At 35.4% G+C, this 26677-nt stretch overlaps 1 protein-coding gene across 1 annotated transcript in view; it reads right to left on the bottom strand.

Moving 5' to 3' along the window:
• Window positions 1-1286: 1286 nt before the first annotated feature.
• Window positions 1287-26677, bottom strand: part of SETD3 (SET domain containing 3, actin N3(tau)-histidine methyltransferase) — a 62671-nt gene continuing 37280 nt past the window's right edge. The window contains exons 7-13 of the mRNA XM_062577619.1: window positions 16513-16571; window positions 14646-14760; window positions 10577-10651; window positions 7095-7261; window positions 6366-6451; window positions 4453-4613; window positions 1287-3844 (exon numbers count right to left, since the gene is read on the bottom strand). Of these exons, the coding sequence (XP_062433603.1) occupies window positions 3401-3844; window positions 4453-4613; window positions 6366-6451; window positions 7095-7261; window positions 10577-10651; window positions 14646-14760; window positions 16513-16571 (1107 nt within the window). The 3' untranslated portion in view covers window positions 1287-3400. The remainder of the gene's footprint in view (window positions 3845-4452; window positions 4614-6365; window positions 6452-7094; window positions 7262-10576; window positions 10652-14645; window positions 14761-16512; window positions 16572-26677) is intronic.

The raw sequence follows: 26677 nt of genomic DNA on the forward strand, positions 1-26677 counted from the left end.
TGATCTGTCTAAACACTGCTATTTGGCACAGAGTAGGAGAAATAACAAGGACTGAATTTCAGTCTATAAAACTAGAAAAGAGCAGTGGATTATGGGGGCATCTTTGGTGTGTCAGGCAATCATTTGGGTTTACAGGATTTAGGGAATGACAGCTATTTCATACTTTCTTCACTTCCCTTCCTATAAAATTTGGGTGATAGAACTGGAAGCAGCAGATATAAAATACTGTTTCTAAACATGTAAACTAGAGCAGAACAGTTTGTGTAACCTAAGCCTCCCAGGGTACCACCGGAACGTGCAAGTTTTATCACTCTATGGTCACTCGTCCCTAAAGACAAATCAGCTTCAAGTATGCAGCTACTGTTGAGCTGCATAGATTTTCTGTACATATGGTCTTCTTAATGTCCAAAGGAAGGAATATTTATTTTAGCCAAGTTCCTAAAACATAATTCAAATTCTCTTACCTCCAGCCAAAAGGTTCTCATCTCTTCTATGTACTTACAGCAGCACTTAAGCTAAGGGCTGCATTCATATACTTCACAACCATTTTTTTCAGAAAGTGGAGGTTGTTGCCTGAGTTTGTATATTTAACTTCATCAACAGGGCAACAAGGACATAGCTTTACAGTATAAAGCCAAAAAAGTTATAGGTTGTTAGGGAAACGATTCATCAGTAGCTAGGTTCATGTAAAATTCAAAAGGTTTTTTTTTCCCCTCTCTCTCCATTTTGTTTTAGAGAACAGTCTGAGAAATCCAAGTGATGTCTTTCTTACAGGAATACTTCATATAGCTAACTAAACAGAAGCAAGATTTGGCATTTAGCCTGGGATTAGTGTGAACAGCCTCTTAACCAAACATTATGAAGAAAGTTAACTTTAAAATGCTTTGAAAGGTCTGTTTTCATGACAGATGGTAATAAGGGCTCATCAGTGCCAATTTTTTTCATTTCCACCTCAGTTTTCAAAAGCTTAAGCTTTAGGTTAGTGTTTCTGAGAAACCATTACATGGAGAAAAATGCAAATTACAAAATTAGATTACTCTATTTTTATTGTGTGCAACATATTTTTCTAAGCAACACTAACATACGAACACTAAGAATTTGACCTTGCTTAATGGATTACATTCCCTGTCTGCTTACTAGGATGCCGCCTTTTATTTTTTCCTCCCTCCTCCCAGCTACACTTCCTTTAATCTTTATCTGTACACTCGTACAGTTATTCCTCTCCCCACCCACCCCAAAAGATACAGTCATTAGAACGTAGGGATTTTGTTTCTATAATACACTCATTAGGGAAGACATTGTAGAACTATATTTTATTAAAGAAAACCCACATATTCTGTCCTGTGGTGACCACAGGCTTTGCTAAGCCATAGATATCAGCAAATACTGGAACAGAATACAACGTATCAGAGTGAATCAAAGCATTTAAATTCTGGTTTACAGTTAAAGTTTTCAGGGAAAGTGATTCAAAACTTCATTATAGTATCTACTGCAATATTGTGCAATGTAACTGGTAGAAACAGAAGAATATTGGTCCTAACAAAAACTGTAAAGTAATGACTTCTGTATGACATTTAAACTGTCAAGACAACAATTCATAACATTCTACCAAAGGCAGCATATAGTTACAAAAATACTGGTCCAGCATTTTGTTAAGTGGTGAAGCGATATCCAAGGTGCAATGGCAATATGCCATTCTCAGTGAAATATTTTTTAAAAAACTATTTTTTTCTATTTTCCCCACACTGATACTAACTGAACATCAAAACTACTATGACAATCTAAAGTCACTACTTGTCATGTGTATTGCACCAAAGATTTATGCAAGAACACATCTTTGAAGCTGCAGCATAAAGGAAGCAAAAATCTCATAAAACTGAATATGCCAAAAGACATTTTACTGCAACCAATCTTGGATGAGCAGGTTGCAACATTTATTGAACTTTAATTGTCCAAGCTTGTCCAATCTTTCCATTATCTTGAACTTTAGGATACAAAGGTGTGAAAAAGTCCGTAATTTTGAGAAGAGAATTAAATCACTTCACATTCCTCTCCACTCACCTCCAAAATAAAAATATTCCACCTTCCTCTCTTTCCAATCCCCAAAATAAAAATATTCCACCATCCTCACCTTCCAACCCCCAGGTAATTTCAAAGTTAAGCTTTGGAATTACCCTTGTTCTCTTATTGCACTGTTCTAGGATTGCATTGTTTTCATATAGAAGTTAAAACATACAGTAGGAGGGTGATCAAAAATGCTGGAGAGAGTAAATCTGTTTAACCTGTGCAGCTATCCCAAGAAACATGCATCAGACTGAAACACAATCTAAATGGCAAAGCATACTGCATACTTGGCTTTGGTCTGGACTTAGACCAAAAGTACATTAGCCTACCATTTTGTTCAAGAAAAGTGTCATTTAGTATCTTAACTAAAAGATGAAGCTGAGTAAGATTAGGTAACTGCTGTCACATTCAATGTTACATCCAACAACAAAGAAATGAAGGAGTAGCAGACAGGAATATTAATCATATTTTCCCTTTAATAATGGTTTAGTTGAAAGTGTAGCTTTGAAAAACCCTAGCTAATTGTGAAAACCTGATAAAACTGGGAAGCAACCTCACTTTGAACAGTACACTTTAAAGCTGCGGCCTGGCCTATCTGCTTTCAAACTCTACTGCCAACCTTGTAAAAAAAAAAAGGTACCGCCAGGAAATATGTGTCAGCCTTTAAAAGTTGGTGAATTGTGTATTTTAGCAACCTAACTCTGACTGAAGAAAGATGAGATATTTTTATACAGTAAACAAAAGACAAAGTAAACTGAAATTCTCAGAAATCACTTTGAGTGTATAGAACTTGGATTCTCATCAACATTTAAAACTACAGAACATAAGGTTGCCACCTTACCTTTTTCTGGACTGGTACACCTGATTTTAAACAGGTTTTCCTCCAGTCTAAGTTTCTGATCCTCGTATCCAGTTTTCTGCTGTACTATTCTCCCATCTTCACGGCTAATACCAAGTCAGTCCTGCCTTCTGCTTTTCTTGGCAGGAGACAGAGCAAGCTCTTAATATCAGTAGTCAGAGTGACAGAACAACAAAAGCACAGCAGATAGAAGAGCTTAATTCTTCCCCAGGAAGAAAATACATTTGGTTCAACAAAGGGCTGCAAAATCTTCCAAAGGCACCTCTTTCCTAAGTTTTTGCCTGAAAGCAAGATGGCAATCTTAATTGAAAAGGGATGCTAAATCTTTTAAATAACTTAAAAATTAATTTTTATATAAAGCAGCAAAAACATTTTCCTCTGCAGAAAGAGAAATGTTAACAAAGAAACACACCAACATAAATGCACTGTTCATAAACTTCAGCTAATTTAATTTCACAAGAAAGTCAAACTTTAGGACTATTCTTTAACCTCATCAGTACTGTCTGAAGAAGATTCTTTGGCATCTTCAGTCTCTCTGTTGCTTTCCTCTTGATTTAGATTTTCGCTTTCTGATTTGGTCCCATTAAATAGAGAGTTTTCACCATTTACAAACCCATTCTCTGTGACTTCTGCATCAATAGCTTCATCAATCTTTAAGTCCCCTTGCTCTTCTGATTCTTCTAGGTTTCTCAAGACAATAGGCAGTCTAGAATCTGGCACAGTGTTTTCCAACAAGGCAATATTACTCTCTTCATATTTAGGAATGGGAGCTCCATCTGCCATTTGTTTGGTATAGTATTCCCGGCTAGCAGCTGCACTCTTTACTGCTTTCTCCAAAATCTCTTTTTCACCTAAGCGCAATTTGATAGCCATTATCGCATGAGAAGTAAGGTCATTGGTCTCCAAGAAGGACTTATCATCCTAGTAGAAAAGAATAAATAAGTTTCATTACAAACAACCAACAAAATAAAAAGAGCTCAACTCTTCTCTCTGTGCTTTTACAGTAAGAAACATTAGTTCCACCAGTTGATCCAAATGGACATACTTGAGAGGGATCTGCACGGAATGCCAGGGAAATTTATCAAAAATCCATAAAGAGGCCAAAAATGTCTCCATATATACATCAGTCTGCATAATAGGCTACCTGGGAGATTTCACAAATACAGTAAATTCATAGGTTCACTTACAATATGCTCACAGCATTTGCAGTGGAAAATACAGCTAGCAGACAAGTTGAAACTGATTCCACACTTTACATGCAGATAAAAACCAAGTACCCTATACTTGGAGAATCAAAGAAAAAACATTGCAAAAAAAAAAAGCATTTCTGTAACATAATTTTGTTAATCTTATTTGATTATCCTTAGATAATACAAATCGGTTTCTAGACTTTAGAAAGTGCAAAATGAATTATGTACTTACATTAAGATGAAAGTTTGCAAAGAAAAGATGAAGGACAAATTATCTTTTCCTACAGTCATAATGCAATAAGTTTTAGAAATTTAAATTTCTTGCAGCAACATATTTACCTCTATAGTTGTTTTGTAGGTTTTCAGAAGAAGGGATGCTCTGGCTTCTAGGAACGTCCAAAGTTTAACTTCGTTGTTCCAGCTAATAGGAAACTCTGAGTTCCCCAAAGTGAAGATTTTGTCAATGGCATGCTCACCTATCAAGTGTTCCTTCAGCTCTTCTGCAAGAAGTATAAAAATGATCTGTTAAAAAAAATCTCATCACTCACTTTGTCAGTTGACAAACTGCAGCACGCTTTATTTCAATAACATAGTTTTAAATTGCTAAGGGAAAAAAGCTCTCCTCAAAAAAATAATAATCAAATGAGTTGGTTATTTCTGGCATTCTTCTCAAGATGGTATCTGGAAGTCTTGAGGTTAGCAGAAAATGGACTTTCAGCTCTATTCCAACATAAAGTCCCAAATGTTTTGGCCTCTCATACACAAGATAAAACAATGAGACAGATCATCTCCCATAACTGATACACAAAACGAAGGGAGGAGTTCTTTAAAGACTTCAGTGAACTTTTCGATAATAAGTGAAACAGGGCAGGGCAAGTGTGCAAATACCAATGGATTTATTTTTACTATTATTCTGGCAATCTTTCAGTAGCAGAAACTACCTACAGTTGGTCAGAAGACATCCAAACAAGCCTCATACAGAGCAGAAAATGTTTTAATTGGCCCCTTGACACTACACAAATTCCATTAATCTTTTAAATATCACATTCCTCTCCTGCAAAGCAACAAACTTAAACATATAAACAGCAGAACTGTGACTGAAGTCTACAGTTTAAATTGCTATGTATTTAAATTTTACTTGTTCATGAAAGGATTACTGGGGCAAGAGTCTTCCCCACTAGAGGAACAAGAACTTGCATGGAGTTTCTCAATAAACAGTCTTCTTATGGTGCTTTTAAAACATGAATAAACAGAACAAAAATCCAATTTCAGAGAAACTTTCACTAGCTATTTTTTCTTCTCCAAGACAAAATTTCCCTCCCTCATAAGGGAGAGAAAATTCTAAAAATTCTTTACTAGAATTCTTAATAGAGTCTAAAAAATGGAAAAAAAGGATCCAGTGAATTCAAACACTACATAAGGCGGGTTGTTTTAATTAAACAAAGCAAACACAGTACATACAAAAACTTGACAATCCACTATAATTCTCCCATTGGTATCAAAATCCACATCATTTGCACAGCAACCCTAACAAAGTGATTTCTCTTGTTGCCACAAAAATATATCCTATTTGTAACTTCCAAAACTGTACCTCGTCAGCACACAGTTACTATAAATATTTAATCAAAATTTTCATATGCACAAATTAGCTGAATATTTAATAACTGTACATACATTTTTCCTGGTACAATCACTGACATACAAAAAACACTGTAATGACCATTTGCAAATATAAAAATTGACTTTAGATTCTAAATTACCAAAATATTTTAGATATTCAACTTTGAAGTGCTTCTTTCATATTTCCACTACAAGACAGAATATTCCAATTCCATACCTAAATGATTCCAGTGGGTAATGGTTAATATACTATGGTTTTAAGTGTGTAATAAACCCCTAGGTCTCATATGATCTTGCCTTGTGAACCATTTTTAAACCAAAGAATTAAAGATCAAGGTCTAGAGCTCGTTCATTTACAACAATCAGGGAGATTAAAAAAATAAAATAGAATACACACTCATGCTTTAGGAGGAGTTCCAAAAAAGCTATGTTGCTAAAATATTCCCTCAAACTACATAGCTACAGCTTGTTCTCACTAGCAAGCTAGCTTACAGATCTCTCCCACCTCAAAGTATTCCTTTTCTGATCTTCCAGTTTAAGATTTTTATATAAAAATGTCTTTCATTTTCCTGCTTAAAAAAATCCAAACAAGCACAAAGCATAAAATAGATTATCTTTATAAAAAGTCTTACCTTCACTCATACAAAACACTCGAAGGAAAGCCAGAAGCTGAGCAGAAATTGGAGGCTCAGTGGAGTGCAATGCAAAAACACTAGAACTAACAAATAAAACAATAAAACAACTGTAAATGCAAGTTCCACTGTGGTAGTTTTGAACTTATTAAAATATAACTGACCCTAAAGCATACAAAAAAAATGCAGTCACGAAAGTTACTTTTTAAAAAAATAGGTCACACGAACTTAAACTGAAGAAAAATTCTCTAACCTGTATCTGAAAAGAACAATTCTCTCTCCACAACATTACACTTACAATGATTTTTATATGGCTTTCATAATAAATTCATGAAAACGCAGTGTTTCACATCTGCTGCTTCTAACCGTACCCTCTGGACTGAAAAGACTAAAGGAAAATGCTGTGGTTCACATACTGAGCATCGTAATATGTCTGTAAGCAACAGGAAAGAAAGGAAAACCACAGATTGCTTCCAATTAATCCTTGTTCCATTTCTGTTCAAATGGTTAAAACAAAGATTTTTTTTCCCCTATATATGGTCCAAATTAGATGACAATATAGCTCATAGAATTTTTGTAAATATTATTACAATGCCTTTAACTTGCTACACAAACAGAAGAGATATATAAAGCTGTTCTATAATAGTTTTCTCAAGTTTAATATGCTCTACTGGACACTATATACTTGGAAATGTTTAAAAAAAGCCCAGTTCGCTGTGTTTTACTTACGTTGGGATACCAGCACGAGCTAAGACCTCTGCCTTCATAGCATACAGCCTGTCACTTTTACTCACGCCAAGCTTTATTTTCACTCTGTCATGCGAATTATTATCAAAGAAAAAACCACTGTGGATCACAAATTCAGCGTTTGACCGAGTGCCATAAAAAATGTAAATCTAGAAGGATGAAAAGAGAAGTGAAGGGACAGGAGAAATGCTTAAGATCAACTCATAAATCTGACATAATTTGAAAGTTATTTCCTGAAAGAGTTACTATTCTGTAGCCAAGTACAAGGTATATTTGATTATATAAAGAAACATACTTTGTTTTCTGGTATTGATTCAAATGCTGTACAGTATAGCAATAAATGTTAAAGGTAGATGTAAACATATCGATATTACTGAGATGGACTTTGAAAGCAGAGCAGTCTTATTCTATACTTCACAATGAAAATGCTTTCCTTTCTCACCCTCTTATAAAATACTAATATTTGGAAACAAGCTCTCAAAGATCTTATGCCTTCAAAGATCAACAAAAAATCTGAGACTAGGAAGGCCCATGACAGGTATTAGTGTTTCTGGTGTAATTTTCCCCCCATATGTCTACCCAAGCAAATAACTGGATCAACTTTGTTTTGGTAATAAGGGTAACCTATAGCATTTACATATCAAAAAACATCAAACAAAGATCGGATCTGAGTTCAGCCAGTATTGATTTTTATGTTATTCTCTGAATCCTTTATTTAAAGCAAATACATTACTTTAATTCACATTAATATAATACATTTCTGACTATAAACTGCAAGAAGGGTTTAACTGAAAATGATTTAAAAAAAAAGCAAGTAGTGCAGAGTGAACCGCAGAAAAATCAAAGTCTGGTTTCTGCAGGTGCTTTTGGGGTGAATTGATTTTGGTACCTATAAGTACAAATTTTAATTGAAGTTTTTCCTTTGTTACCTCTTACAAATGGTGGTGGGAAAGCACACAATTAGGATCTGTCCTCTATATCCGGTCACTGATTTTCAAAAAAAAATGTAGGTAGTTAATAATCTTTCTTTGATAGCTAATCCATTGATAAATTTGGTTGAAAAAATATATTAGAGAAGACAAAATGCACGTCAATAGTGCTAGAGTGTTCACACAGTTTTTCCACTCAGGGTTAGGTTATATGAAGTACATGGGAGAACAGGTCATAGTGGTGGTTGTCTCATCTCCTGTGAAGAGGAGATTTTCCCTTTTGTTTGATAATGGACTTAAACACAAAAAAGTTTTAACACTTGCAAACTCCCACCAATGCTTCGGATACCTACCTCTGCATTCCTGTCTAGCTGACAAAGTACAGTACAGTACGCACCTAACAGCTAAACCACATTAACGATACTTTAAATTTCTAAATTTTAGATCAGAAATATATACCCTAAATAGTAAATGCTTAAACATTGTATCAAAATCTAGTAAATGTTATATTGTAACACACTAACGTAATGAACGAGTGACCTGCTTATGTATGTTAAGTTTGCTAGCCACTCTCTCTTAGTCTCAGAGGATCCTTCCTCAAAATGCTTAGGAAAATCACAATAAATAAAATGTCAGTGTAGATCTCTATTTGACTACAGGAAGTGCTACACAATCAGATGAACACTCAGCTCAATTAGTTCAGGAGTCTTTTTCCAAACAGGTTTTAAACCATGGTGATATAGCACATATTACGCTATAAATAGTTATCATGCAAAAATACAGTAGTCCTTTACACTGTAAGGCTGTTTACAAAAAAGCAAATTAAGCAGACTGAGAAGTTGCTTAGTTGAAGGTGTTCGAATAGACTGTGTGGATGTCTGCTGCCTCAGATTCCTTAGCAGTAAAAGCAGGGATCATATACTCTTTCTACTGCAATTGTAAGGAATAATGTCTTCACAGCATATTGAAAGATGAAGGCACTATACAATTAAGACATTTTAATGATGTCAATAATTCACAGTTAAGATTTGTACAAAAATTTTTTAAAATTCTGATAAATAGCAGATGAAGCAAAAACACTAAAAAAATGAAACAGAAGCCTCTATAATTGAAATCAAGAGAGCAGCCAGAAAAGCTATACAACATATCTACTGCCAGCTGTGGAAAATTATAAATTAGATCACTTGTGGAAAAACTGTGGACCCCTTTTAACTCATCATACTGGCATTGGAAAAACAGCAAATATTTGACTACCATAGCAAATTATAGGAACAACACACACAAAATACCCACTATCACTATGAACCACAGCATAGCAATGAGGATAATATACCTTGGAAAGCCATACTTAAGGAAAAAATTTTCAAACACATCTTTGTTCAGAAAGAAGGTAACAAAACATAAGAAAAATAAAAATCAAAAGATTGTAAAATGTGAGACTGGCAAAATAATACATTAAAGGGAATAACTCAAAGACCGAGTTATAAAACATCTGAGGATGTTTTATAGACAGAATCTTTTTTGGCCATGCTGACTACTACCACTGCACACCCCCCCCCCCCAAAAAAAAAAAAGAAAAAAAAAAGGGAGTGCTACTACAATAAAGGAACGAAGGTCCAAGTTGGCTGCGGATATATAGCACTGGAACACCCCTGTCAGACTTCTTGCTGTCCTGGAACCACTGTCTTCAATGCATCCTTTGACAGATTTAGTTTTGACATTCATTTTCACTTCTTAGCAGTTCTAAACAGTATACTGGAATCTGAACTGTTCCACACATCTTTGAAAGGCCTTACGTCGCACAACATAGACTTACCTTTGGCACTTTCTGTTTGAGGATGAAGGGTGTGGGTGTGTGTGTAAAAAAGAAAGGAAGTATATTTTTAGGTACCATCTCATTTTCACTAAGCACAGGAATGCAATATAGGTAAAATAACTGACAACTATATTGGTCAATATCTCTTGTTAAAAAAAGACTAATAAGAAACAAAATGCAAACTGTTAAGAAAGATTCTAAAATTGCTGCTGCAGATGTAAACTGAGGTTTTGAATATAAAATATATTCATTTTTTTCCTTAAGACATGGGCCTTTTATTAATCTTATCTCGAATATCAAATTAAATGCCTCTCTATATGCATTTACAAGAGATGAAATATTTCAAATAGTTCTCTAGAATAGGAGGAATCAACACTCCCCTAACACTGGTATCTGCCAAGTGACAGAAAACATTTTATTTTGAAAACTATGCATTTATTTAGTTTTGTAGCATTTTCATCAAGAATTATGCAAGTATAAAAAAATTCAAGGGCTTTACCCACACCACTACGCTCTTACACTTTTTGTGCAAGTCTTAGTTGCAGATTAGCCAAATACTGTTACAGCTATCAAAATGTTTGACATTAGCTATCTAGTAGACAAATACTGACAGGGGCACACTCACTATCTTTCAGAAAAAAAAATAACCTATCATTTGCTAACACACTCTGCATATAACTTCACTAAAGAACAATTACATAGGTAACTGTCCCCAATACCTGTTCTCCAGCCTTGAAATCTTGAAGTGCTACACATTCACACCGGTCATCTTCTAAGTTGTAGCCTGTAGTGATCTATCCAAAGGAAAAAAAAAAAAAAAAAAAAAAAAAAAAAAAAAAAAGAGCAGCACCTTCAACATTTTATATTTCTCTCTTCCACATTGACAATGTGTTATTCTTACTGGAAACATATTAATAACACCAAATGGATAGGTTGCTTTCTCTGCCCAGTATAAGATTCCTAAGTAATCCCTTCTTAGCTAAGAACACTAAAATCTCTGCATTAGAAAAATGTAAAGGAGGAGATTACTTACCTGAAGTAAATGGAAGGCTCTGAGGAAAGCACCCTCCAAAGACTATGGTCAGTCCTATGCTAAACAAAGCAGCTGCTTAAAAGAGTTCTTGAGTTTTAAGTCATACTTATGTGGCCCACAGAAGCAATGCACTGACAGTTCTGTATTCTCTGCTTCAACTATCACAAAGCTCTAAGTATTCACACTGACAAGTGAAGTCAATCTAAAAACATATTACTTTTTAAAAAAAGTGACAAACAGCATGTCCTTGAATAATATTATCAAAGATACAGATACAGATGCAGCTGCAAGATGGGACATAAGCCCTAGGGAAAGCCAAAGACTCTCTCAACTTTTGTAAATAAAAGTGTATTTGTTTGTAAGGTGACTCACATTTGAACTTAGGTATACGGCGACTCATGTCTTGGAGGTACTTTATCCAAACAACTCCATAGGTAACTTTGAAAGCTTGGTTGATAGTTTACATATTAATAGTTTTACTCTACTTGCATAACCACATGTGCATTTGTAAGCCAAAACAAAGCTTTCAAAATGACCACAGGGAACTTGCTTCAGACAAAGCAAATCCAAAACAGCAGCCCCAAGCTAGGACAGTCAGGCCCTATGGGACACTTACATAACTGCACTGTATGTCGATGTCACCACTTAAGATGTGTTAAAAGGATTTGTGGTACGTTGAGAGCGGGAGAGAACATTACAGTCATGTAGTACGGCCTACTGCAAAACAGTGACAGTAGCATTTCAACACAGAAACTGCTGTACATTCCTTATCCCGGGCTCAGTAACCTCTAATTAAGACCTACCATGTAGATGGTTATCTAAGCCTGAATTAAAGATTAAGTGCTAGAGAGTTTACCCTCATTATTACAAATGTACCTTCCAAGTTAAATACAGTCACCTTCTGAAAAAATGTGATTTCCACTCAAAAAAAAAAAAAAAAAAAAAAAAGGAACTCTTGACAGCACTTGACCCATCCTGCAATTTTCTGTGTGTAAACGCAATGAAAACTCCCTTCAAGTCTTTTGAGATGATTGTGTAACAGGAGAATTTCATTGGAGGAAATCTGGTAATATCTTAATGGATATTAAGGAAGGATTCTGTAAGGTTAAGCATGCTTCACTAGACTACTGCTCGGGGAGGTTTTGTTTGTTTGTTTTCAAATGCAGCACTTAACTATCCTATAAAGCATAACAGAGTGCTGTACTCCTGTTTCTTCTTTCTTTTAATAGTAGCCAGGTAAGAAAATTAACAGGGAGTTACTTCTTTCCCCACATGACAGCTGACAAATCGCAACCCTTCATTTTTTTTTTCCTGAAGCAGACATGAATTCCAAGCTGAGTATAAAACATGCAATAGTCTACTGGGTCAGTGAGTAAGGATAGACCCAGCCCAGCAGGCAAAATGTAGTTTATTCAAAGCTCTGGCAGAACTGGCAATCAACCTCTGACTGTCAAGATACAATCCCACTAAAGAGTAACAATGAGAAATGCATGAAGACAACCATTTTGATATAGTTCTTAGAGGCAGGTTGATCTAATTAATAGTGTCAGAAGCAAGAAAAAGCTGGATGGACCTAGCTCCAGTTAAAACCCAAAGAGCATTTCATTATCTAGCTTGTGGAAAAGGACTCCATGGAACAGAGCAAGAGCAGGGATACATAATAGTTGACTGACCCAAGAAGCATTTCAATCCTACCTTGGAATAACCTAGTCAGTGGCGTATACAACGCCATCTTTTACTTCTTACTTTCACACAATGAAGAACTACTCACATGAACTATTTTAAAGGCATATGTTATAATCAGAGCAAAACTCACTCTCATCTCACTCTATAATAATATAGATTACAACACAGATAAGTTATCTTAGTAGATTTTTCCTATTTCTACTAATACAAGTAAACTAACACACAACTATTTAGTAGCTTTGCTTGCTCCATTATCAATATTATAGCTCTCTATCCCTCCTGAATCTATAATTTTAAACTACTTTCTGTAGAAATATGAAACAAATGAGTAAAACTTGCATACACTTACAAACTATTTAGGCTTTTCCCCTCTCCCTCTTTAGGGGGCGTAAGCACGTACACGTAAGCATTAAAAAAAAAAAAAAAAAAAAAAAAAAAAAAAAAAAAAAAAAAGGCTTACAGCCTTGATATACTATTGCACTAGCAGGTTTGGCTCCAGAGGCTGGCTCCATATCAAATCCATTGTTAAAGAGCATAATAGTAACAACAAAATTACTTTACCAATTTAAATACAAATTTAAATTATTAAAATAACTAGCTGTTCTTTTTATATGGGCTAGTTATTTTTCCCCCTTCCATGACTTTAATTTTCTTCCTCTTTCTCTTTAATCTTAACTTTGAAGGCATTCATTAAGAGCCAACAGGCTCTTAATACAGGCAAGTCTCCGCAAAAGCATCCAAAAGAGATGCCCAACAGGAAGAAGATACAGGAAGATATATTACAAAAACATAATTTCTGAAATTTAAGCAATTTTATTTGCATCAGATACTGTCATGTTAACTTTGTTGGTAAATCAAAGTTATCAAATAGTTTAACAAATAGTGAAAGGCAAGAATCACTACTAGAGAATATCATATAACCACCTTTCAGTAGGGAAAAAATTAAAATAAAAACACTCCCCAAAACATGAAACTTCATCCTAGCTTATCACACTGTATTTGGTATAGCTATGGTAGCAATAAGTCATCTGAATGTCAGCTCAGAAATAGCTTTATTTTATATTTTTTCCTCATTTAAATTAAGCTTTTCTTATACCAAACAATACTAACACATAGTGCTGTCCTAACACTCAGGTCATCTCTCCCACAAAAGTATCAGAGTATTTGAATAGCATGGTCATATTTAGTGTTGCAAATCTTTCTTACTGAATATACAGTTTGAGAGTATGAATCCTGAAGTATATACGAGGCTGGTAATCTGCTACACCACTAACAAACTACCCTCTTACGACTTTCCATTTTCTCAGTTCGACATTAAGCAGCCTGTTAACGAAATCAAGACCTCATCCCCTGAACTAGCTCACGTAAGCCAAAATGTCAGCAGGTCTGACTTTCTATATACATATGTCACCTTTTAAATGTTTAATATGCCCTAAAGTAGAATTTTTGCATTTTGTTTCTTTGATGTAGTAACAGATGTACTGTTTTTGTTGAACTAGGCTTTGTTCTTGTCGTTGCTGTCTCCATAACAAGGCTCTTTGGGCATGGTTAGGCGAATAGGCAGTATTTCTTAGTTGCAAATGTCTAATCAATTTCCCTAGTGGTAGGTACGAGAAGGCAACCTCCATCATTGTCTGCTTTCATATTCTCAGTATAAATCTACATAGTCTTGTGAAATCTTTGTCAGCCCCACCAGAAACAAAACTCTCTCTCAGAAGATCAGAAATATTCAAACTTGTCTGGGAGGGGAGGAAAAAAAATAGTATTATTATGTAATTAAATTTTTTTGAAGTTGCATACTTTCAAGAGTATATGTGATATAGCTACATGCACAGTTTGCTATCACTTCTAGAAGCTTTGTTAAGATGAAGAAAGGTCTCAATGAAAAGTTATCATAGAATATTTAAGAAAATGATACATCTTTAAGATGCTAGTTTTCTAGGGTCACTTGGGAAGATAAAGTATCTGTTTTAAGAAACATAATGGAATGTGTTAAACTGCTCAAAGGTAGTTGAAAGGTTTAATACTTAAGCCCTAAAGCTTCTCAGCAACACTGAAAAAATCCTTACCAGTCCATTAGTATGATTACACATGTCCCATAAAGGTATCAGAGCCAGTGTAACTCGAGAACCATCTTCTGTTGGAATCTGGTTTTGTCGTGTCATTACAGAAGAAACTGCCCATCTACAAAACCAAAAACATTAAACAATTAAAAGCACACTGATGCTCAAACCATCAATATATCATTACCAGTAGTCCAACCTGAAGTAACCATTTACACTAAAGGTTTCCAAATTCAGTTTTCTTAAACATCACAGAATACTAACAGTAACAGCATTAGCAAGTAACACCACTTGCAGGAGAAGCAGCAGCTCCTCATTTTCCAAGACACACACACAGCATTTTGAATTCCCAGATAAGAACTGCAATACCAAACCTCTTCTGCACTCTTTGCAAAAGAATCTTATCTTCATACATTCATGTCTTTTCCTTCCTCAACCATTTACTGTACATGTACCTCTAACCACATATCCCAAAACTGGGGTCAACTAATCCTGCAAGCTTCAAAGGGGCTCTGAGCTACTGCTTGGCAGCAGTAGCTCTCATCTACGTTCAGACTCTCATAAGAGCCAGGAGGCATTTTCCTCCTAGCTCCCTGAAGAGCTTACACACTGCATGAATTGGAAACTAGTGTCATCACTTGGCACTCCTCTTCAATTTGGGGACCTTCGACTTAGATCAGTATTACCAAGCCTTCTACTTAACAGAATAAAGAAAGAGGGGAAAAAACCCCAAACATTCATCTGTCCAGTTAAAAATATGAAACAAGTAAAAGATAGTTTAGGATAGACATTAGTCAAAACCTTTTTAGATCAGGTTAAGCAAATGAAATACCAGCTACCTATTCAGACATTCTTCTGAAAAACTTTCAGTATAAAAATTTCAGTATTTTCAAAATATTCCTGAAATTTCAACTTTATTTTACTTCAGACAAAAATAAGTATTAAATGCCACAAGGGTAAATTCTTAAAGTTTCACATTCTTGCTTTAATTCCCAAAGAATCCACTACTAACAAGTATTTGAAATACAAAATTAGCCTTTCAGAAGGATTACAGATTGCTAAGAAATCTCATCAACTTCAGCTCTAGTCAAGGTAAAACTGTGGATCAGTCTGATGTATAATTCGAAGTATAATAATGTGCTTCTTTTTCAATGTCACTTTATCTGAAAGATTTCAGTCAACTTTACATGTAAGTTGGCATGTTCCTCTGTGACACTATAGGTGAAGAAAGTATGCTTTAGAAATCCCACTTTGATAGACTGACCAGAAGTAAACTGGGCTAAAATATCCCTATAAGAACTCATGAAAGCCTTTTATTCATGTTATTTTAACTCTTTAACAAAATTAAAGCTCTTAATTATTCTTACTTTTATCTTAATTATGCCACTCCTTATAGCACCTCTGAGTGACACTCATGCTTCACATGAACAATCCGAGTTCTTCAGCTCTCCTATCCACTGTAAATATTACTTTTCACTATTTTGTGCTAATAAAGCTTTTCATAAAAGAAACAAACAAACCCTCCCCCAAAACCCCAAACCGCCTGCACTGTCTACTGAATTATTTTCTTTAAAAACAAACAATTGCCTTACTAATATCAGATTGTATACACCAGGTGGCTAAATTAACTGGTCATAAATACTACTGCTTTGTAACTCCTAAAATCTGCATATTTATTTCACTTTATCACTCTTTTCATTAAGATATTAGTATTAAATTGTACATTTAAATTTTCAACAACAGGGCTTTCACACCAGCGAAGCATTTACAGGGTCTCACAGCTCATTTAAAAAAAATATATATATATACACACACACATATATATATATATATATATATATATATATATGCATTAAAACACAGACAGACCAACCTGTAGTCATCATAAGTGAAAGAATCCTTTAAGGGCAATTTGCTGGCATTAGGATGGGTCTGGGAAACACAAGTTTCAGAAAAAGGTGAAAAGAGAAAGAAAACAAAAATCAGAAATCAGTCAGCAGAATTTCATTATTTAGCTGCCTAACAGATCCTAACAAGAGCCAAATGAAGCAGGAGGCGTCCAGCCGCGCTACAGAGGGATCATCATGCTATTATGCTCTCATACATCACTGTCAACTTAATTTGTTGTGCCCAGCAGCCGCCATAAATCTGTTTCTTCATATTTCAAGACTGGAACCCACAGACACCATACAAAAATAACAAAATTTAAGGTGGACTGAGTACGACAAGGTAAAACAAAATGTAATCCTTGGTGCTGGGTGGGGGAACAAAACAAAATAGGCACATATTAGGCTTTACCAACTTTTACAATTCCCTCTTCTCCCAAAATACCAATAAAATATGTTACAAATGCAAGACAAAGGTATTCAAAATTTTCACTTCTTCCTTTATACCTGTAAAGGCTTTTTTTCCGTAGAAATTACACTACACTTCAGAAATAAAACAGATTAAAACATTTAAATAATTTCAGGGACAAATACAGGTTAAATAATAGCTGCATTAAGCACCTACACATACACCAATCTGAAAGCCAAATAATTCAATTTTAGAAGGCATATTATAGATGTCCTTAACAGGCAATATATTTAGTTTTTTTACAAAGGATTTAGAAAATGATAGTACCTATTATTTTTCTGATAAATTAACTTATTAAAAGTTTCAAAAATACAAGTAGTTTTAAGCCCATGCTGACATGCTTTCTAAAGGTTAGAACTTTGTCCCAATTCACAAATGGAAAGCTATAATGGCATGAATTTTAATCTTCAGTTTCAATCAAGTCTCATAGACAAACTGATGTAAATGATAAAATGGTTATTTCTAAAAATACAAACGAATTTTTGCATAGCTGTATCTTTGCAATACTCTTAATGCATGAAGCTCCACGTAGTATGCAGTTTTTTACTCTTGATGCATTAGCATCACAAGTACATGGTAATTTATCATTTCTCACTGTAATGTACTTGCTGGCACTGTGTGCAGGACAGTAGGGGATGAGGTAAAAGTGGCTCAAATCGTAAATCAATTAGAAAACAAAAGCTTGTGCTCAGTGAGCAATTTTAGGCAAATTATATATTACAAAAGACTGCCAATTGGGTGTTAGGTCCCAGGTGTCTGCTCTCCTCCAACCCCTCTAGTTAACCCTTTGAATGGGCTTCTGAAACACACACAAAGTTAACAATTTGAGCAACTGCTGCTCTTTTTGAAAAAGGACTTTATATTCTTCTATGTGATTTTCATTTACACTGATGATTTGGAGATTGCATAACAAATTTCCTCCAGTTTAACATTAACAGTATATTTTACAATTTTTTTTTCTCATAAAGCCATCCAATACAAAACTAGAACTGACAACCAAAATAATAAATTTCAAGAGACATTAGAGACATTGTCTTTGTAGTAAAACATTCCAGAGTTCAGAAATGAACATAGGATCTTAGCTTGCAACTTGAAATAACAATTCTTAAAAAAAAAAAAACTCCCCCACATTACTCCTTTACGACAATTTAATTTCAACTTCTATTCTCAGTATTATTAACCTACTTTAAAGTAACTTGATACAATAAACAGATATAATAAAGCAAGAAAGTTCACACTCAAAGTGATACATCCGAGCCTATCAGTTTTACTTTAAATGTATTAATATGTATGTTGCATTTCTCCTCATTGTAGAAAGTGGGAAGCACGTTCAGCAGCTGAAGTTTTTAAAGAAGATATATGAATAGATAAGTTGCGTTGTTTTAGAACTTTGTTTTTTCAATGTTCCTTTTCTTAGTCCATGCACTTAATTTGCCCCTTGCTTAGCTTCGTTGCTTACAAAACTGCATTTCCCAATGCATTTCACGTTTGTATTTAAAGATATTGTTTTACTAAGACTGCACAGATATTTTCAACATCTATCCTTACGGATACATTCATACATTTCACGTTCGCCAAGAGATACCGGGATCAGTGTGGTGCTAATGCCACCTACTGGTGCTGACGCAGAATACTCACTGAAATCCCACAAGCAAAAAATCACTCGCATCCGTTTGGAAATGAAAAGAGAAATCCCAGGATAGTCAAGCAACCTAATACCTCTTAAAAAAAAGTCTTTGCCCTCTCCCCCTACTCAAAAAACTAAGTTTTGGAACACAAAATTAATTAAAATGAAACTTCTCCACAAGAACCTTCAGATATTACGCCAACATCCTGAAACTGTAATTTTTGATATCTTACCTTTAGCGTAAACACATACTGCTGTAGTTTAAGTAGTTCAAACAGAGGGTCCTAGCAAGTTTATCACAAGATAAAGACCTCAGGCATACAAATAAATACCGCTGTGTCTTTTTTCTCTCACCCTTTCTGTTCTCCTTCCTCTTCCCAAACAAGAGCTTTCAAGAGAACTAATTATTTTGCAAACAGCAGTAATTACCATGGTTATAACGCACTAAAAGGCATTAAAGAGAATACAAAGGGCTCAATAACGTAAAAGACAGTGACCTTTTACTTCAAAAGCTCTTAGACTAAACACAATACATGCACATAGTCTCGATCACAGCCTACACAGAGAGCCCCAGCTAACACACTCAACCCTAGCTTGGAGCAAACACCTATAGGAAGCAGGAAACTATGTATGTGCTGCCATTATCCTTTCAGAGAGAAAGTCAGTATTAAACATAATTGCATGGGTTTTTGTGCCCAAGACATCTCACAACTGCACACTGCAATGACACTAATTGTTCATGTGACATAAGCTGTCCCCCTAATTAGTCTGGACTTGAACATGCAACCCAAACGAAGAGATTCTAAATTCTACTAAATGCTTGGTCATCCCTTCCTCATTTGCAAACCCAGAAAATTCAGGGTTTGCCATATACTGATACTGTCCAGACATAACCTATACAAAAACATTAGTAAATCACGATGAAGGGAAAAAAAAAAAAAACAAAAAAACAAAAAAACACAATGGTCATATAATAAGAGACATAAGGTAGAATAAAACTGTAGTCTATGAAATTACCATATTTATAACATTCTATGATACAATATTCTAGTAGATATTTTAAAGTTAAGATACCCTAACGTATATAACGTATATATTTGATCATGCTAGATTTCTGACTTGAACTATTTAAGTATGTAACTTAAAAACCCTATAGATTACAAGAATCCAAAGACACACAAAAAAGAACAATATTCTGATTAAAAAATTGATTTAGTATGCAGCTTCTCTTTATAGTCCCTTGGTAAAAATGAAATCTCCCTAACAAACACTTAATAAAACCTGTCAATATATCTAGAAAGAAAAATGACACACATGCATTAAGTATTAAATACCCTTGAAAAAAGTCACATATTCCATGAATTTTTGATGTACTATCTTGACATTAATGTAAAACCTTGATATTTATAATTGACAGATATTTAATAAAGTATAGAAGATGACTGCAGCATAGCATGCAAATTGCTCAGGCTGATCAAAAAAGATACAGACATATTTAAACTAAACAAACATTTAATATGCTAAAAAAAAAATCAAATCTAGCTTTTACAGGTTCATGTAGCTAGGTCTCTACAGATTAGCTACGAAAGGTGACATTATCCAACACATGAACCCTAACAGTAACTTACCAAATCTGTATGAAGTAGTTTCAGAAAGTTGGGAGGGGAAGCTTTAAATAAAAAATGGGAACATGAAAATGCGAATATATTCATTTAGATGCAGGTCCTGACATCCTACTGAAAGAGTTATTATAAAGAACAAATACCATCTATTTAGTTACCCTTTCTGTGAAAATATTGTCAGAGCTGGCAATCAGGGTGATGACCACTGCAAAAACAAATAGTGGCATACTGAATTTCATTTTCATCCTGATGCTGCTATTAAAAAAAAAAAAAGAAAAAAAAAACTTCTTCCTTTTTAGCGTTCCAAGCCTTCTTTGAGACATTTGGAGGATATCTCAAAATAACCAGAAATATTAAAAAGTAACAGTGATTGCTGCCAGATTGTCTGCAGCCACTGTGGAAAGAGACAGACTGTTATTCTAGTCACCTAAAACACTATCATACTAGAAGCCAATTACACAGTATGGCAACCATAGATAAAGGGGGGGGGGGAGAGAAAAAAGATTTCACATTTTTTTTTCCTTTTAGGAAGCAGTAATATCCACAGATTCATTTCTCATGGCAAACTGCAACTCCAGATGCCCCCAGTGGGCCTTTGCACTTTGCATTTCTTCACCATATTTTCTGATGGACATCACAAGATTAATCTTATTTTCAAATCTTATAAACTAGATGCTAGACTCCTCCTCATTTGAGAATGCCTGTCTTTATCTGGACAGCATGAAGGCTTCAATATGGATAAGGTGATGCCCTTCTAGCTGAGGAAGCATCACAACCTTCACTTCTGCTATCCATCCTACAAGGGCAGTAACCTCCTGTAAGGGAGTGGGCAGACTACTGGAGGCAGTAACCCCTAACCCCATCCAAGCACGAAATGACAAAGCTCATCTATCAGAGCTCCTAATCTCAACAGAGGAGTTCCCATTAAAAGCAGCTTAATATTGGCTCATTTACCAAAGCATAGTAGAATTCTAATTACTGTAAAAACTGCTACAAAATTTGAGTGAAGAGTTAAAATTAGAGTTTATCACATGTCAAATTTGTGTTCCTATCTATGATGCTACTATGCTTGTAAAGCATAAATATATTTTGGTATGAAGTCATATTGGCCAGTATATTCTTCGGTACCATTTATCCTTGTATCCTCCGAGTACAAAAAACTGGACCACTAACATGATCAGATAATTAGTGGTTTTTTTTTTTTTTTTTAAGACAATATCTTTATGCTGAAATAAACTGATCAAGTCACCTACTACTCCACTGCTATGCATAATTGAAAAAAAAAATCCTTTGTTAAGACGTTTCACATCTTTGTATTCTAACTCAACACTATACATATGCTTCTGATCATGACAGACACCTGTCTGCTGGTTTCTGCTGTTGGTAGACAGAGATGGCTGAAGTTCTGTAAAGAACATTTCAAGTGCTCACAAATCCACAGAAAAGTAGTGGGCAATATCTGCATCAATATTACTGAATTAGATTTCAATATTCTCAAAAACCTCTTGTGTACTACTGAAGTAGGGACAGCTTCATTTCTGTCTCAGGAAATCACTATACCAAGTACAGAGATTATACTGAGGCCATCATCCCCACTCTCAGCCCCAGAACACAAAGGGTACTTGAAACAGTTAAAGCCAAAACCAGTTTAAGCTTCCACCTTGTTAACTTGCACTCCTTTGAACACGAAGCCCAAGGGTTTGTTTCTTTTGACCAAACATTTTTTTCCTCGCCTTCTTTGCGGATTCTCCTCTTTCCAATGTACTCATTAACATGGGAGATTTCGTTATGCGCCTAGCTGGATGCTACTGATGGTTTCAGGCCAATGTGTAGGTGTATGAAAACACAAACATATACCACATACACACTTTCAGGGCCAGAAGCAGGAAGATCTGTCAGCATTTGCTGGTTACTGTCCCTTTCCTCACTCTGGAAATCCTTTGAAGCAGCAGCCTTGAAGAGAAATTCCTCTCTGTGGAGCTGCTGAGGCTGTAACTGCCCTAAAGCTAAGTAAAATAAAGAATTCAGAATGGAGGATCCTAGTGATCTACAGGGAAACAAGAACTCTCTTCTTCTATTGGACATATGCTGCCTAACCTAAGGAAAAGCAAGTACAGTATGCAGGACAGAAGAAAAAACCCTAAAGATTATTTTACTTTGTAATATAGTTTATAACTACAGGGGCATGCTTTGGAATTTTAAAACAGTTTGATTCATTAAAGCTAGGAATTATGTCCACAAACCTACATTATTATATGATTTTCTAAAAGATCTGGAAGATCACCCTACTTGCAAAACCTAACAGAATGAAGCTCAAAATTAAAAAGGACTGAAATCTACTAAACTTAAATAACATTCTTGCTTACTCTTTCTGTCAGCAATTTTTATGTCTTTTCTACCAATATGCACCAAAAACCACTGTTCCACAATATTATGGGACTCATGTAGTGGAAGCAGTGTGGAATGACTCTTTCTGGTACAATGGAATTCATCTGCACAATCCATTTTTCTGTACCTTCCACCTGCAAAAATTGGATTTATTCAGTGAGAGAGAAGTGACACCACAGACCATTCCAATCACGACATCAGCTGCTCATTCTAGGTTCTGAAGGATAGAGAATGATTTACAAAGGGAACTTCACTAATTGGCTGAACACACAGCAATGATTTTCAACCAACTGTGCTACAATCTTGTGGGACCTCTTAAATGAGGGGAGACAATGACCAACTCCTTAACATTCCCTTCTCGAGCAATTCATTTACAGAATATCTCTTTATTGTATAGAATTCAAAATGGATAACCAGTCTTTCCCAGTCAGAAAGAAATTCGAATATGATATTTATACTAATCAAGTTTCCTATACCTTTTGCTGTCCCTTCACAAAATTATTTAGAGTTGAGTACATGCTCAGTAAGGACTAGGGGAATGAAGGCGGAGAGCATGCTGGGCTGAGACTGTACACATTTCGCAATGACACAGCCCCCCTCATGTTTCTCCTCTCCCTATTCACGTACCAGAAAGACACACCAGATCAACAGCACCCTTGGTAAACCTGCTCATGAAACAAGTCTGGCGTTCCTGCTGAGCCTCAGATTGATGGTTTCAGTCTACAGTACCTTGGCTGTCATACTGTATCTGTGTGAACACAGTAAAGAGTGTCCTCACAAAGGTCGATGCCTGCCTATCAGGACATTTAATTCACTCTTTAGGCTCCTCCTGAGAAACATGGCTTAACTTGCTCATTTTCTTTAGCATAACGCAATGATGCTTCATGAACAAATTTATCACAAAGCTCCACAATTAATTCAGTGAATCACAAACCACAAATAGAATGCTGTAATGGAAAGGATGAACTGACTGGCTTTAAAAAGACAGGGATAAGATTTCCTATTCACAGCCACCCCACATCACAAGAGTTTTCTAACCAGCATTAATAGTACGCATTATGGGCACCTATGAATTGACTACTCAAACTTACAGACAAAACATACTTGGAGCCACTAAGCTAAAGCTTAGATTGTGATACTCTAACTAAAATACAGTACTATAAATGACATTGCATATAGAGCACAGTAAGTCCCAAACTCAGATATGCTGAGACTACAATATACATATACCCAAAACTAAAAACTTCGCACTTCCTCTTCAACTCCCATTCAAATGATAGTACAAGAAAATAAACTTTGATTTACTTAGCATCATATCAATCTCCTACTGTGCTGAGTATTAGCACTGGGTCTGACTGAAGAGGATAATCCACTTTGTAATTTAGTTAAATTACTAATTTTAACAAAGATAAGTCCCCTGTATAATTTTGCAGTGCTTAAAGAATACATCCTTTGAGTATTCCATGCCAAGACACATCAGCTTGCTATCATATTTTAAATTTATTGAACATTTATAACTGCTGTTATATCAGGAAAAATATTAAATCTGCACAATAAGCACAAACTTTAAATGAGGAAGTATACTTGTAAGTGCATGATGATCTCCTGATGTCTACTGAGGCACTCACTTCCACAAAAGGCAGAGACAACATCCCTAGGGATAAACCCAACTACTCCAGAAAGTGCAACTCAGTTAACAAAAATAAAAGCAACCAATAGAAAACAAACAAAAAAACCTCTCCATTCTATTGGCTATAAAAGCAGATGCTTATCTGCATTCTCAAGTCAGGAGAGTGGTTGAGAATCCCATCTTTCAAAAACACGTCTTAGAGGACCATAATGCTAACAAGAGAACATATTATTCCTCCCAGATGTGGTTTAAACTCTGCAGAAACAAATTTTGTTTCATGCTGGCATATAGGTTTTGAAGAATATCTGCTTCTCTAGAGGAAAGGGGGGCAATTTAAGCTAGTATAAGAGAAATTCAAACATTCAGAAACTAAAATAAATTAAAATCTACTGGTTAGTAGGCTCTAACAATAAATGTCCAAAGAAAGAGGACATCCACATTCCCTCCCTCCCCCCAAAACCCCACAATTCTAGTGACAAAACAAAATTTACTGTTCTGAAATTCTGTTTATACCCAAGATTCCCTTAAAAATATGCAAATGCCAAGCCATAATTCTGATTTTAAGAAATAACACACACTTCAAATGAGATTTGCCTGTGTTTCGATCCAGGCAAGCACAGTGCAACTGGCGCCTTGGTGGCTGACTCTGGCCCACAGGATGCCTCCATATGGCCTGCCACCTTTTCCTTGGAGGAGATGGGGAACAGATGTTTGAAGAGCAAATACTGCCCAAACAGCCAAACACCTCCTCTCTCCTGTGGCTGGCTGGCTCAGCACCCAGAGTTGCTGTTGTGTTCCTGGGGCAGGTAAGGAAGGACTAGGGAAAGAAGGAAGCCAACCTCCTACCCATGCAAGGCCTTGAGACAGACAGACAGCCCTGCAAAGCCCATAGCTGCTTCTGTGATGGAGATGGGGGGGCCACAGCAATGGCCTGATGGAGCCCTAGGAACTGCTGTTATTGTCATCACCGCCAAGAATGGGATATACCAAAAGTGATATAAAACCCAAGAATTTGGCCCATGTTTGCAATGTTTAAACCACCTTAGATACCCCAAGCGTCACAGAACAAGCATGAATATCAGTGTTCCATTTGCTGGCAGTAAAACAATCTAACACATCACTCTGGCCCTCACAAAGGCAAAAAAAAAAAAAGGTAGTTAACATCTATTGATTTATTATTGGTCAAGGGGCCCAATTCAGGTACTGAAATTCGGACAAAGCAAATCTAAATGGCGAGCACTTAAGTGCTCGCCTGCTGAAATTTTAACTGTCCCATTAAGCTTACATTTACAATAAACAAGTAGACAAAAGCAAAGGATGTTACAGAGTGCCATCTTTCTTCTAGCCTTTTTTTTAAAGTAACACTGACATTACTTCTGAAAAAAAGTTATTTGATTGGTATGCCAATTAAGTAGGAAAGAAACAAAGAACTTGCCTAGTACACCATGATCAAAATCATATTCTGCCTCCAAATACATTTGCTCTTGACTTCTTATTCATTGAACTCTTTAGAAAAGTTACAATATACATTATCTAGTATACACCAACTTAAAATAGGTTGAATAGTTAGAGCATTTTAAAAGTCAGAATACTGAGTAGTATTAGTAGGGTGGTATTTTAAGCCAAGATCAGACATTCTACTTTACACTGATCTGGAAAATCATACACTTACCATAATAGCACTGATTACAAGCAGTATAAGAAATAACATTAGAGTGGCATAAACCTTATTTAAGTATCACAGCTTCAAACACTGGGGTCAAAATTAAGTTAGAGATGATGTCCTATCTCGCCTCATATACCCAGCTACTGGAGAGTAAGAAATGCTATGCCAGATTTTAAAGATGCTATAACATTATTTTGAGATGTAGAACTTAATGGTGCTTTAAAACTTACCTCCTAAAACATTCCAGTGCCCAACAGCCAATAACCGGATTTGGGAATTTTACTCCCACTAAATCAGTTAGTCAAATTTGATATGAATAGTAAATCAAATCTAGTTTCCAATCAAAAAAGATTACAGCCTCCAGGAGATTAAGTTCTCTCTCCAGTAGTGCAAACAAACTGATCAAAATATCCTTGATATGTTTCTGCAAGGCTTGCATTCACAATGGGACTACAATAACACTTCCAAAAGCACTCTACATATACCAGTACACACTAATAGGGAAATTGGTAGGAAAGTGTTCCTCTGGAGAACTCTGGATACTATACAGACTACACATACTACTTGAAAGTATTAATATGGCTTCTACCAGTAGATTAGGTAAAAAATTGTATGTGATTCAATTTAGATGCATCTATTAAAATGCATAGTACTGCAGGTTCTTTAAGAACAAACACTAATTTTCTTTATTATATGTTTACATAAAGACAAACTGCTACAAGCTACTTAAAAGCATCTTGTTACTGTTTC

Source organism: Rhea pennata, chromosome 5 (assembly GCF_028389875.1).
Source record: "Rhea pennata isolate bPtePen1 chromosome 5, bPtePen1.pri, whole genome shotgun sequence".
Lineage (NCBI taxonomy): Eukaryota > Metazoa > Chordata > Aves > Rheiformes > Rheidae > Rhea > Rhea pennata.